At 39.4% G+C, this 14,398-nt stretch overlaps 1 protein-coding gene across 5 annotated transcripts in view; it reads right to left on the bottom strand.

The window, feature by feature from the left end:
• chchd3a (coiled-coil-helix-coiled-coil-helix domain containing 3a) overlaps window positions 1-11,087 on the bottom strand; it is an 81,277-nt gene extending 70,190 nt beyond the window's left edge. For 4 of the 5 annotated variants that reach the window (XM_085252174.1, XM_085252176.1, XM_085252175.1 and 1 more), the window contains exons 1-3: window positions 10,863-11,087; window positions 9,003-9,837; window positions 794-887 (exon numbers count right to left, since the gene is read on the bottom strand). In XM_085252174.1, the coding sequence (XP_085108300.1) occupies window positions 794-887; window positions 9,003-9,837; window positions 10,863-10,943 (1,010 nt within the window). In that variant the 5' untranslated portion in view covers window positions 10,944-11,087. The remainder of the gene's footprint in view (window positions 1-793; window positions 888-9,002; window positions 9,838-10,862) is intronic. The other variant, XM_085252178.1, reaches the window with a different exon arrangement.
• Between the last annotated feature and the right edge of the window lie 3,311 nt (window positions 11,088-14,398).

Raw genomic sequence — 14,398 nt, 5'->3', positions numbered from 1 at the left:
AAAAATGAGGCTAATCGGCAGGCTAACACTACCTACCTCCTCGTGTTCTGAAAGATTTGCCCAACCCCCCCAATACCGTACAAGAGCGTGTTTAGAGCCTCATCACAGTTGTTCATTCAACATCATCCAGGCCCATTAAAGAAAGAGAGCAACTCGATTATCCAACATTATGGTATGTACACCTGCTACTTTAGGGGGGAAAAGAAAAGGATAGATGAGAAGGGAAGGAATAAAAGGAGGGTGGAGAAGAGGAGTGCGAGAGATGGAGACTGGAATGTGCCCCTCGCATGAAGAGTGCGTTTCTTCATCAGGAAGGGCTAATGAATCACCCACTCAACACCCAGGAAATTATCTCAGGATAGCGCCCCCCTTTCTCAGACATGATTAATTGATCAGAAGAGAATGAGAGAAGGGGCGAAACACAGGGAGGGGAAAAAAGTGCTGATGCACTTCGGAAGAGAGGTAAATTGGAAACAGCGGGGAACGGAAAGACTGGTGCTGACCTTTTTGACTATTAATGAAAGTGAAAAATGGTTACATCTGAAAATGTCTGAGCTTTCTTATAAAAACCTGGAAGAGAAATTGACACTACTGCAGTAGCTTAACTCCAGCTGTCATGGCCCACAAGGAGAAGAAGGTGGTGGTGGTGGGGGAATAGACAAAATACCCAACAAACAGGGAACATCCAAAATTCTGACTTTAAGGATAAACAAGAATCTTAATTTGAGCAATCAATCAAAAATAAGGCAACAAAAAAAGACTAATTTTCCATATTTCTGTTCGTTAATCTCACCAGGCTTGCAGCTCTTGCTCTACCTTGGCCCTCTCTTGCTTCAAGTCTTTATACAGCTCATCAGCGATCTTCTTCCTCAGTGCCTCCTCATCGGCTTGACAGAAAAAGAGAAAAAGGAGACAAAGAAAGCGAGTTAAAGATAAGAGATCCAAGTAAACAGCTGCTGTTTGTGGACATGAAAAGCTGCACCAATCAGTAAATGTGCAGTTCAGATTCAACATTTAACCAGTAATGATTCAGTGCATGTACGCTGTGTTTTGTCTAAGCGGAGTAGTTTGTTGCTAAATTGCTTAAAGACAAAAAACTGTTGTCGGGCAGGGCTGCAACTAATGATTATTTTCATTACTGACTAATCTGCTTGATGAATGAATTAATCATCTGGTTTCAAAATGTTAGAAATGAAGACAGATGTTATGCTAATGAAAAATTAAAGACTATAATTTCTCACCGTAAAGATTAAGTCTACAAATGTCTTGTGGTTGCAAACAAAAAGCCCAAAATGATAGGATACAGACCAAAAAAGAAATAAAAAATACATTGAAACCCGGTGATAAAGTGGCTAAAACTATTATTTTTAAATAAAGTAGTTCTCACCACTTTTATTTTTGTCAGAATTTCAGCTCTATTACAGAGTGTTTACCGAGTGCAGCGACTTGGCACAGAAAGCTTGGTCCCTACAGTCTGTATGTGTAGTTGGTGTCAAAAACAGTCACAAAACAAACTTAATCCAACAAAATGAAAGCACACATACGGCTTAAACACATACAAAGCAGTGTATACACTCGCGCCATGCCACCCCATCTGCATATATTCATGTCATGGACATCATACGTGTATGACTCCATGTCCTCGGCGGTTTATCTTGGCAGGTAATTAAGCATGAAAGTAAAGATGCCAGCCAGCGACCAGGCCGAAACGTGCTCTGAAGACAGAAGCACCATGCAGTGTGCTGCACCACTGCAGTGATAGAAGGGCGGGGGGGGTGTCTGAGTCTGTCAAGATTACTCTCACAACGCATTAGTTAGATAGCATAATCCCTATTGTCAGAGTCTATTATTACCTGAAAACATGCGGTAACAACAGGAAACGCAAACTTAATTCCAGATTAATCAGATTAACACTAGGAGAAAACAATAAGAGCAGAAATATACCCAGCCGTTCTGCATTTGCCATCTCGGGATAGTGAAACAAACAAGAAAAAAAAGTCTTAAACCAAATCTTACATTTTAAAAAGCTGCCATGTTTTGAGGTCATTATTATAATCATTATTTCACATCTGTCCAACATATGGATTTAGCAGCAACTGGATTCCTTAATCATTTCCTTAAGCGTTAGAATGCCAACAATTCTTCAAGTTGCCTTATTCACTTCAATGTGAATTTTAATGAATTTTTTTTAAATAACATATGCTTAGGATTTAAATTTAAGCCCGTCACGACTTACATTGTTCTGTTTAAAAGCCAAAGACACAATTCCTGATTAAAATACAACAGAGTAATTAAATGTTTTAAATGTCGCTCAGCCAAACCTCTGCTTCCCAGTTAAAACTTGTGCGTGTGAAACAATGTTGTTATCCGTGCTGCGACGTAAAAACAAAAAGAAGGTCATGATACTGATACTGTACAAAGATATTACTGTAGTTCGTGCAACTCGTGCCATGGATACTGAAATCTAATTTCAGTACTTCAGCAGCTTCGTACTAATTTACCCGCTTTAAAAACACACAAACCAGAAGTTGAACGATCTTGTCTTCTCTGCAGAAAACAACATATAACATGAGCTCAAACTGTGACTACGTGGGCCATCTCTTTACCTTCAGAGGATTCCTCTTTACTTACAGTAAAGCGAATGAATAAGTCCCATAGAGCGAGTTTCAGTTTGACAGGCCTTCAGAAGAAACACGAGAACAAACAGAGGCGGTGACTGACAGTTGACAACTTTTGTGCTGCATAGCATATCTTTAAAGGCAGAGGCTTCTGTCACCTACTGTCCACAGTGTGAGAAAGTAATATCCATCATGTTTGACTGCACTCAGAAGCACCATTGATCTCACTGCGGAGGAGAGTCTAATTACAACTCTGTTAAGACCAGCAGAGGAGAGACAAACCTGTAGGTCTGAAATCCTCACAGAGGCTCTGCCGTAGGCTTGCCAAGTAACACGTATTAATTATGTTTTACGACAGGTATTGAAATACGGTGCGAAATATGCTGTGATGTTGTGATTTATTATGAAATAGACTCAGATTACCCACAAAAAAAATCCTGTGAAAATGGAAATGTACACTCGAGTTACATGGGACATTACTGACTACGAGAGCCAGCAACTCAGCGATCAATATTAATATTTCTCATCAATATCATATTTACTGTAATGTCAGGCTAGCCATTCATTCTGATTACCTTAATGCTGTGATGTGGTCAACAAAGATGACCGCACAGTTTGTCATCTTTGACTTTGCAGACTGTAGACAGTTACTCTGTGACTCTGACTCCTAATAGAAATCAACAGTTTATACCTTAAAGTTCGATGACCTGCTCAATATTTTCCTGTCAACAACAAACCAAATAACTGATTAAATATGATGAACCCACAGAGAATCTTCACATGACAATGTTTTCAGGAGCTGATTTATTTTAATGAAACGGAACAAAAGAAAAAAACAAATATACTCCACACGGTAAAGTGACCGTTTTCACAGGAATGATTTTTTTGGTTTGTTAAACCATTTCAATCTGACCTATGAATCATTCGAGCATAGGAAAGGTATCTAACTCAAGGAATGAACCAGTGCTGTGCCCGCATGTAACAGACAACTTTGCAAAGAACACATTTTAAATTGTATCTTTAGGCACTTAGCAGCCTGTCACAAAAAACACATCTGTTCCCATTCCTTTAGCTGAACTACAGAAAATGCCAACGATAACACAGCTTGACAGCCATAGTACAGGCTGAAGACTTTTGCACAGTACTGTAAATATCTGAGCATCTAAACAAATAAAAATAAATAAGAAACACTCCCTGTATATTGATTGGATACAGGACACCATCATACCTAAAATGCAAGCGTTTTATCATCTTCTTAAATCACCTATGGGAATTCCTCTTGTATTAAAACAGCGTATTAAAACAGCGAGTCAACAATTCAAAATACTTTATTTTAATACTTAATTTAAAACATGTCTATCCTTGTGCTGGATTTGACTGGATATCAAAAAGTCGCAGGTCATGCTCTGTCTTTATGAACTTTAAAGGTAAGGCTTCTGTTTCAGCATCAACTGCCCTTTAGAATATCTTACATTTATACTGAATATATATACCCTGTAGTAGTGCACTATGAAGATTTTAAAAGTCCTCCAAGTTCAGCCATTCTTAAGCAATTCCTCATTTATCACCACATCCTCTCCAGCCCTACAGAAAGAAGCTTCAGATTGCTAGCGGGGTCGGCAGGAGAACAGGTTCTGATATGATAAACACTGTCTGGGGTCCTTGAGGGAGGCTGGCTGGGGTCAGAGACAATTCCAGATCAACAGAGCCCGTGTCAATCCTGAGTAGGACATGTAAATGTTAAAAAGATTAAAAACTCATCATCTTTTTAGACGTGTCCCCCTCCTTCCCATTTCCACCAATCACTAAACCCTGTGGAAAAACCAAAAGAGAACGAGGCGAGGCGGTGGAGCGCGGGGCTATTGGCAGTGGAGATAATAGACGAAGGCAAATTGCGTTTCTCATCAGAAGTTTCATTAACCCCAGGACCCGCGTGGAGGGCATAATCTGTAACATTACCACTTCCTCACGTTTCTACCTCGCGTTTAGTCGAATCACTGTGCACCTTTCACTATATACAAATAGGGAAAAAGGAGGAGGAGAAAAGAAAACGTGGAGAGGAAACAAGCAGCCCCGGCAATCGGGTGAAAGTCAGATCATCTGATTTTCTCTTTTACTCCTGTTAACAAAATCTTGTGCAATGAGACACGATCTAAGTGATCGTTTTTAAGAGACAACAAGAAAAACATAACATTTATGCACAAATGTATACGGTAATCCCCCCCCCCAAACCAAATTCTCCTTGCCTCACCTGGGAGATATCTTTAAGCAGGCTATTAGTCCAGAGCAGTGTGTGGGCTCTGGCACATGAATATTTATAGCACAATGGAGAAGGTGTAGGAGGTTCAACCTTGACTACAGTGTAATCAGCGCACACATACTGACTCAGGCCATGATTTAGAGACAGCCGACCTGCTGAGTGCTTCACTCGATACCCAACTCTCGTGGACGCGCATAATCAATGTCCGCCTCATTAAGGTCACACCCTTTGAGGATTGGGCTGAACTTTGCAACATTTTTAACAAGATTCACATTCATCATACTGTTTTTTTTTTCTTATTCCTTAAAAAGAGCGTGCCTAATCAATCATCCCAAGTTAGCTTTTTTTTCCCTTTCGACTCTTTTAATACTTCTGTAAACTCGGTACCTCGTGGTGACCTTGCAAAGAGGTCGACGCACATTGCTGTTGTATGACTAATACACCCTGCAGGAGGCAGCCACATACATTGATTAAAAAAATGTTAATACAGCCAAAACAAACACTATTTTGCACTGTGTGCATAAGGACTATATTCTATCGGTCCCAAGAGATCTGTGCTTCTTATCAGACTTCACATTAGTATTTATAGACTTAATGAGCAATGAAAGGAAATGGAAAGACATCAGAAATGATAAATTAATGTCCCAGAACAGACAGGTGACCACTGTGAAAACAGTAGACAGCAACGCTTCATACAAGTTAAGTTATTGTTTTATGTATCTTTCAATCTAAAAACTAATTAGAGCAAACAATGGAGTTATAACTTTATTCATCTTGATAATAAAAATAAAAGAAAATGCACTATTCCCACTCTTTTCCAAGGCAATTTATGTGACTTCAGGCTGACGGGAATCAAAGCCTGGACTAACAATGTGGAAGCTGCTTGGAACATGCAGCACTGCGGGAAACTTTCGGATTGTGCTGGAACTCTCGAGTGTACTAAAGAAGTTTAACTTTGTCCTTGTTATGTGCTAACATCAGAGAAGCATCTGATCAATTCCAAATTCATTCTGCACCACGATAAAGAACGAAAACATCCTGCTAGCATCATAAATAACGACGCTATCTGCAGCCTATCTTCTGCAACAGATGGTTTTGTACCTACAGAGCCCCGATTTCAACATCATAGGCTGAGCCTAGAAGAGACAGAGTGAGATGGTACAAAAGCAGCACAACTCTACAAAAGAACAGTAGAAAGCACATCAGTGTTGCATGCTTTAAAGGCAAAATCCACATGCAGGAAATTGTTAGTCTGGGCATGACTGGCTCTAAAATTAGAAGACAACAATAACTTCAGGACTGCAGGACTTGCTAACTGCCTTTTTCTTTAAATTACATTGATCATTTAATTACTACAACAACTTTAGAGGGGCAACTTTAAAGTTTCAGGTTTGCAAATCAAGTAGTTTATTGATGAAAACCTTTCTCCACTGAACTGCAGTTTAAGATTATTAACAATTATTTACTTCAAAACCATCTACAGCTCGCAGTTATAGATGAAAACAATATCTAGACTAATACTAGTTAACCAGGGATCATCTAACTGTTTACAGATTTGTCAAACCTTTCTTTCAACTGTGATCTTTGATTGAGACTACAGATAATATACAATGCTCAAATTATTAAAAGTACAATCTTTCGTCAGTGTATTGCATGAAGTCAGTTACACTTCTGATCTGGTCTGTTAAGTAGCAGAAGGGGTTATTAATCAGCTGTTTTGGTGTTAGTGGAATTAGCAACAGGTCCACCAGAGGGGCAACACTGAGCCAACCCCCAAAACAGGAATGCTTTTACAGATGGAAAATCCCCAGCTCCAAACTATGACAGATCCTCCACCATGTTTTACAGATGGCTATAGACACTCACTTTTTTATCTCTCCCCTGACCGCTTGAATACATGCCACTGTGGCCATTTCTGATGATGGTGAACAGTAGATCAGTTATTGTAAGTGCCAGGTGCATTTCTCAGATTCTGTTCCAGGTCTTTGCCGTTTCTTTTTCTATTTCTTGAGTTACAGATACTGTTCCTCTGCTACTTTTTTTTAGGCCGGCCTCTTTTATCCTCCATTGACAAGTGTCTTTGGGTTTTTTTATTATTTTGTTTGGTGGTGGTGGGGTTAAACCATACCATGCACACCAAATCCAGTGTTATATTTGGTATCATTTGACGAATCATCTAAAGAAATGGGGAAAAATGTGTTTTTGTGACAAGCGGCTAGTAACAAAGTGTCTAAGAAACAATTTAAAACTGGGAATTTGTCTTTTATGTGTAGACGCAACACTGAGTTAGGTGCATTTCTTATGCTTGAATGATTTATAGGTCAGTTGCTTAAAAAATATTCTGGAAAATGTATGGCTCCAAAAAGTCCAAACAGCAAAATGTAAAGAAATGAGGGGTGACTCAAGACTTTTGCGCGGTACTGTAAATGCCACTAAACCACAATAAACCCAAAAGACTGACAGTGGCAATTACACATTGTCCATTTATGTTACTTATGTAGCTAAACAAAATTCTGTGTCATACCATGGAAGCCCAGTTGCAAAGTAAAGAAATGTAACACACATACACACTCTCCAACCACCTTCTTCCCTTAATGAGGCCTGGAGGTTTGTTGTGTGAAACTGCGGAGGTGTTGTTTTAATCACTGGAGTCAGTGTGGCGTGGCATAAGTTGGCCTTTTTTAATTACCTTACTGATTGAGCACAGTCAAGGATGGGGAAGCCTGCCCACACCCTGGATGCCAACCTCGAAAGAATCTGCACCTACGGCTCGTTCTGCTCTGCGTAATGAACAAGTAACATTCAAATGTCCTCTGCCACAAATGTCAAGGGATAAGGGCCATGCGCCCACACTAGCAAGACAATAAGGCTAAAACTTTACTTTGAGTAAAAGAAAAGTGGAAAGAGTGTCAGCTTTTAGCTCCGTGGGTGAGACAGTACACACACATTTTGACTGTCACTCAATTATCCCTTCATTATCTGTGTGCTGTGCACTGGAAGCAAGCTGAAAGCCTAATACTGACCACATATTGGGACATTTAAAACAAACGGTTACCCTTTTCAACGTCCAGGAAACACAGAGCAACATTAGTATTCAAAGAGAATTTCATACTGTGAGTTTTAAGAAGCTATGATACAATATGTTCACTAACATGTGACAATTTTCAGCAGTCTCCTGTTGCTGAACACGGAGGGCCTTGAAAGTTTTCTCTGCTAAAAAATAGTCACAGATGATAGTGGTGAGAATGAACCAGAATACCAAAACATAGACGTGAAAAATGGTAGAGCAAAGGGAAACTGCATGATTATTCTCTGTGGCTTCTTAAAAGTTGACTCTTTCAAATAAAGTGTCAATTGATCCATTATTAATATAGAAATATTAATAAAAGCCACAAGAGTAAAAAGCACGAGTTTAGCCTCACTATTTTACTTCCAAACTGCACGAAGGTAAAAGAGTTATTATGACAGCCTGAGCTTTACAGTGACGAGGCAGAATCATTGCCCACTAATTACAGCATCAATTTATTAGCATTAGTACAAGTTAGAATTAATCATTTCATTAACAGTTAGGGGATGGCAATGAATCACAATATGACCGAGGCTACTGTGGGGCCCATTTTTTAAATTAAGACTGATTACAATCTGCATGAAAAGTTGGGAGGCAAAAAGCTTAAGGTGGCTTAAAGTAAACACCCACACAATAAACATCATTAAAATTCACTGTAGCTGGACAGCTGAGGCTCACATAGCCTTGGCTTTGCAGTTAAGCATACAAGTAAAGAGCGTCCCGTACATTTCATAATAAAACGAGTCACTCCCAAAAACAATTGATTTTTTTGTTTTGTTATAACTACACTTCCATCGGTTGTAAGAGGGAAGAGAATGAAGTTTGCGTTGCTGCTTCATAGGTCAAAGATTACAACTGCATAAATCTATAAAAACTGGAACACGTGTCTGATCTTTGGATTAACTAGCTGTTTAAGTTATTAATCAAACCACATCAGCTTCCTTCTTCCTCACATTCTTTGGTCACTCTTGACATTGAGAATAATAGCATGGTTTATATATTTATTTTTGTATTACCAGCAATGATTTTTTTAAAGAAAATTGGAATAAAAACTCACCAACTGATGCAGCAGGAGGTGGTGGGACTGGTTTGGACTTGGGCACTGGTTCAACTTTGGGCTGAGGAGGAGGAGGAGGAGGGGCAACTGGTTCACAAGGAGCATTAAATTCAGGCAAGGGAGGTGCAACAAATGGCTTGGCAGGCTGTGGTGGCATGAAGTTGACAGACTCGAAAACAGAAGGGGAGGAGAGGGGTTCGGAGTCAGTAAGAAGGGGAGGAGAGGTGATCAGCTCAGTCTTGACAGGAAAAGGGGGTGATAAAGGCTCAGCTACAGATGAAGGAGTAAAGGGTTCAGCCACATTTGGAGGAGCAAGTGGAAGGGAGGAAGCAGTGGATTCATTTTTAAGAGGTGATTGTTCACCTACGAGGGGAGGAGGAGGAGCAAGCGGGGCGACTACTTCCACTACAGCTGGAGCAGGGCAGGGGGAAGGAAGCAGGGGATCAGCAGGAGCAAAAACAGAAGCAGGAACAGGAGAAGGTGTTGCTACAGGCTCAACAGCAGGAGCAACAACGCCAGCGGCAGCAACAGCAGCAGCTGGGGGAAATGAAGATGGGGGAACTATGTCAGCAATGATGGGTGCTGTTACCTTTTCTACAGGAGGTGGAGGTGCAGCCACAGACTCTGTGGCAGACTGAGGAGGAGCTGGAGGTGCAACAGGTTCAACAAGAGGAGGAGGGGGAGGAGGAAAGGAGGTGATGGGCTCAAAGAGGGGAGGCACTGGCCGCTGAAGAGGAGAAGCTGGAGCTGCTGGGGGTGATGGAGTGGTAGCAGGTTGTTGTTGTGTTGGAGGAGCTGCAGGTTCCTTCATGCGCTTAATGACATTTTCAGAAAGCTGCAAAGGAGAGTGGAAGAAAAGTTGAACACTTAGATGAAAAATTACGATGATATCACAATAAATGCATAAAGCTAGTGGGGGGATAGCTCAGTAGGTAGAGTGGTCGCCCCATGATCGGAAAGTCAGGGGTTTGAATCCACTGAAGGGCTACCCTGAGCAAGGTACCGTCCCTTCACACTGCTCCCCAGGCGCCCAGTGGCTGCCCACTGCTTCACTGGGTGAATGGGTTAAATGCGTTAAATGCAGAGAGGAATTTCCCCATGGGGATCAATAAAGTATACATTAATACCACACTTTATTTATAGATTTCACGCAAACACAATATAAAGTTAATAGAGTATTTAGTGGGAATTTTAGGGATATTTTATACTGTTGGGGTGGATAGACTGGCATTGGTTTTCCTGATTTTCAGTTTTCATACTCAGCGATTCAGTTTTCAGTTCTGAAGTATAAATGGTATCAATCTTCTCATGCAGCTCTTGGTAAGATAAGAAATAAGTACATTCCTTAAATGCTTAACTATGTTGTTGCTGCTCGTATAGAAATCTACACATTGTGTTTATTATTTTTAGATAAGCACCAAAATAACACTAGTCTCGGCACGTTGGCTTAACAACTGAGTAATAATAGATAGAGCCACAGTCTGATCCGCTCTGCTCTATATTTATCACCAGCTGATCAGTGGTATTATTATCCACAACGCAGCCATAAGTTTGCAGCCGACATGAGAGCACGAGGCAAGTGACGTCAACATTCCGAAAAAGCCATAAAAAGTTTATTCAGACTAAATCTCAAAGCAACTGCAGGGGTTACTAACCACACATTTGCTTCTTCTATGCTTCACGAATGAATGAAAATAAATGAAAGTTTCCAGGCTGCCAGGACTCTGCGTCATTTGAGCCACGTAGCACTTTTGATAGCATAAGACTGCACTTCCACTCCAGAACGCTTTCGGATTACACAGCATTGGATTAAGGCAGCCATGTAACACCTGTTCAACTAAGGTCCATCATATCACTTACCCGTATGCCCTTCACCACCGTTACATTGTCGTTCTCGTCTGATTCAAATGACACGCGGCGGGTGCTGTTGTTTGCTCCCATAGTCAAACGGCAGCTCGTTAACAAATGTCAGTTATCTGTGTCACATGTAATAACACAAAAGTGCAATTTGCTTTTATTTTTGGACAGTTCACTTCAAGCCAGGTATAGATGGCTTCACTTTCTCCACTGCTTGGGATTCTTAGCGCTTCCTGAACTCGACGTATTTGAAGAACACGCGAGTTGATTGGACAGAAGCGTCATCCGGCCATGCAACAGCGACTTTCATTGGTTATTGATTTCACGTGGTAGCGCGGGATAGTGACGCGCAACACTGCCTGTCATAATTTCCTGTCAGTTGTGTCGCTGTAGTATTGTAACTGTAGTAGTGTATATATATCTGGGACAACATACTGTGTCAGTAGTTGACAGCACAAAATTAGCGTCATATGGACCCTTTCTAATCTTACTAACCACTCAAAACATTTAGACAACAAGCTAGTGCTGCAAATTTTGTAAAGACAAGGCCAGCACATGCAAATAACCATAACAGTACTTTTAACCTATAGAGGCAGCTTCTATAGCACAGAGCAGTGTGTCATTATCTATAAGATTAATCATCATTAATTCTCAAATTTTGAACTACTGAATTATTGTGATTTACTGGGCATGATTACGTTCCACAACCGTTAGTTAATACAACAAAACATACCTTTCAATTTGTAATGTTTTTTGAAACATGGGGGTTTTTTGGAGCCCTGAGTGTAAATGTGCCTGTCTCTAAGCACTTTGGGTCAGTTTCTGTTGTTTAAATATGATGTAGGCTATAAATAAGATAGATGTGACAGTCAACACATAATATACAGATGTTTTTCATTGTGCATATTTTAAGGGGTGGTTGTTGTTTTTTTCATTTCCAAAAAACACATGTATTTAACACAGTACAACTGGCTACATATTGAACTTAGAGGATAGAAACAAGCATAATCCTATTGCAGTGGTATCGATCCAATACAAGTGCCAGGGTTGGTATTGATACTTTCGATAGTTGGATTGATCCGCCCACCTCTTCTACAAGCCCCATTTAAACATACATTCATACAGCCTTTAATTCTATACACTTTAAGTACTTTATTTACCTCTCACTCAAGGCCTAGAATTACAAATTAACCTAACATGTGTTTCTTTAACATAATCTCATAAATATCTTGTCTTTCCTTGATTTGTTTTGGACATCTTGTAAACAATCGTAGTATTTTTTATAAATGTAGTTAATTTTTCATTTTCCTTACGACTATTTGTTTTCTGAACATCCCTGAATAGACAGGGAAAACCTCAAAGTAGGCTAATTAGTTCCCATTAATGTAATAAAAGCAGTCAACATTTTCTCTTGAAGACTGTCATCCCACAGTTGAAAAAAGAGTCCAACGGGGGCACCGGTTCATCTCGCTAGGTTGAGCATATGCTATGGCTAATTTTGGAATCCATCCGAAGGATGTGTTTCCATAGGTTTTCTCACAGTTTTCCTGTTTTCCCTCCACTGTCCTATCAAATAAAGATTAAAAAGAAAAAGACTGAATCATTTCAAATTAGGTATTAAAAAAATGTATTCTGGGGGTCATTTCAGACTTTAGAAACAAACAAAAGGTGTGTGTGTGTGTGTGTGTGTGTGTGTGTGTGTGTGTGTGTGTGTGTGTGTGTGTGTGTTTTAATCAGCTCGAATTAAAAATGCTGGAAACGCTGAAATGTCAAATTTTGGGTTCTACATGAGCATTTACTGCATAACGAAATCAACAGCTAGGGTTAATTAATTTTTTTTAATTATTATTCATTCACATGTTGTATAGTTCCTTTTTGACAAATACATACCTACCATATCCATTTCAACAACTCATACAGCCTTGGAGAACATTACATTATAGCTGGAAATCTGATATGCCTCCAGAAGAGAGGCTATTATGAGGAATGACAGCTCATAGGAATCCTATAAACCTGATATATTATATACACACAATAACACAATACAGTCTTTATAAATCTGTTTCCTGACGATTTTGGTGTTTTTGTGTCTTCTGGAATGCATATGCCACAGATGTACAAACATAAATCAATGAAAATCTGTTTGGGAATTCAACCGTGGCTGTGTATACTCTGATGTTAGTGTGAAATTTGATATACACAGAGGGTTCATTCAGCCCTTTTACACAAAATAAACCTTGATCAAATACATTATTTCTTAATATAAAACAGTTTACCATGATGACAGACAGTATTACAAAGATCACACCCTTTGCTAGAATTCATTCAAAAAAATCTTCCTACCATATATATATATATATATATATATATATATATATATATATATATATATATATATATATATATATATATATATATATATATATATATATACATGATTGATATCTGGAGCTGTGAGGCATTTGGCATAAATCAACCCAGTGGATTTGACTTGTTGTACCTACTTTGGTAGCTCCTATGGGTTTAAAATATATCACATAGCAAAATAACACCTACCTTTTCCATCATCTTTGATTTGACTCAGTATTAGAATGTATTTAGTCTTGTCCTTGCCCATGGAGGCATTTCTCACCTCTACAACAAGCCTACTACAAACACATAATGCAATAAAGACTTACAATGTATAGCAGCACCCTTAAAGCGTGCTGTGGAGTGCCTCAGGTTATGTGGAAAGAAGTGCTTAACAAATTTAGCTGAATACAACATTTTTATTTTCTGCCACAGCATTATTGTAGCAAGGACTAGTACCATTTCAACTGACTTTAATGCAGAGCAATAATGATCCTTGCTTATCTGGTTAATTTATTGTTGATAGCTCAGTCATTCACCATATGCAGCAGAATGAAAATGCAATGTCTATCGTCCTTTTAGTTGTTTCATATGTTAATACCAGCTAGATGTAAACAGAATCTCCATAATTACCCACCTTGTTTTTTGCACCATTGCATTGGTTTATGCAATTATGTGAGCTAGTTAACATTTGTTGCTTTAAAATTCGCAGCGGTGCACCAAGATAATGGGCAATGTTGCTGTTATTGACTGAAAAACATGCTGCATCAAAGAGCAAATCTTCCCCTTACAAGATGAGCTCCAAAACACAAGGGCAATCCCAGCAACATATAAAGGTGAACACAAATAGAAAAGTTCGTGTTTCTTTATTCTTCTAACCTTTATATTATTGCTGCCTTTCCCCCCACAGTATTAATACTTTACCTTGACCTTATGATGTTTGAGTGGAGTTGGGGTTCCATCTTTATTCAATTTCTCTTTGTTTAATTTCTGCAGAGGTGAGTGGTCTGCTCAGAAAAGACCAGATGATTCGATGATGCGAAGCTCGTGTTTTGTTTGAAGGTGAGAAATCTTGAAATTAATCATGAGGTGAAATATAGATTCAGTGTTTTACTCTCCCACCCTCCTACACCTCCGCATTCCCATGAAAACAGGTAGCTAAAGAAACATCTTCTTCTTAATCACCCAGA

This window comes from Mchenga conophoros, linkage group LG17 (genome assembly GCF_057382185.1).
Source record: "Mchenga conophoros isolate Kocher_MC1m ecotype Shallow Benthic linkage group LG17, M_conophoros_male_GT1.1, whole genome shotgun sequence".
In the NCBI taxonomy this organism is placed as follows: Eukaryota; Metazoa; Chordata; class Actinopteri; order Cichliformes; family Cichlidae; genus Mchenga; species Mchenga conophoros.
Note: the sequence above shows the minus strand (reverse complement) of the source record. Positions and strands in the feature narration are given on the sequence as shown.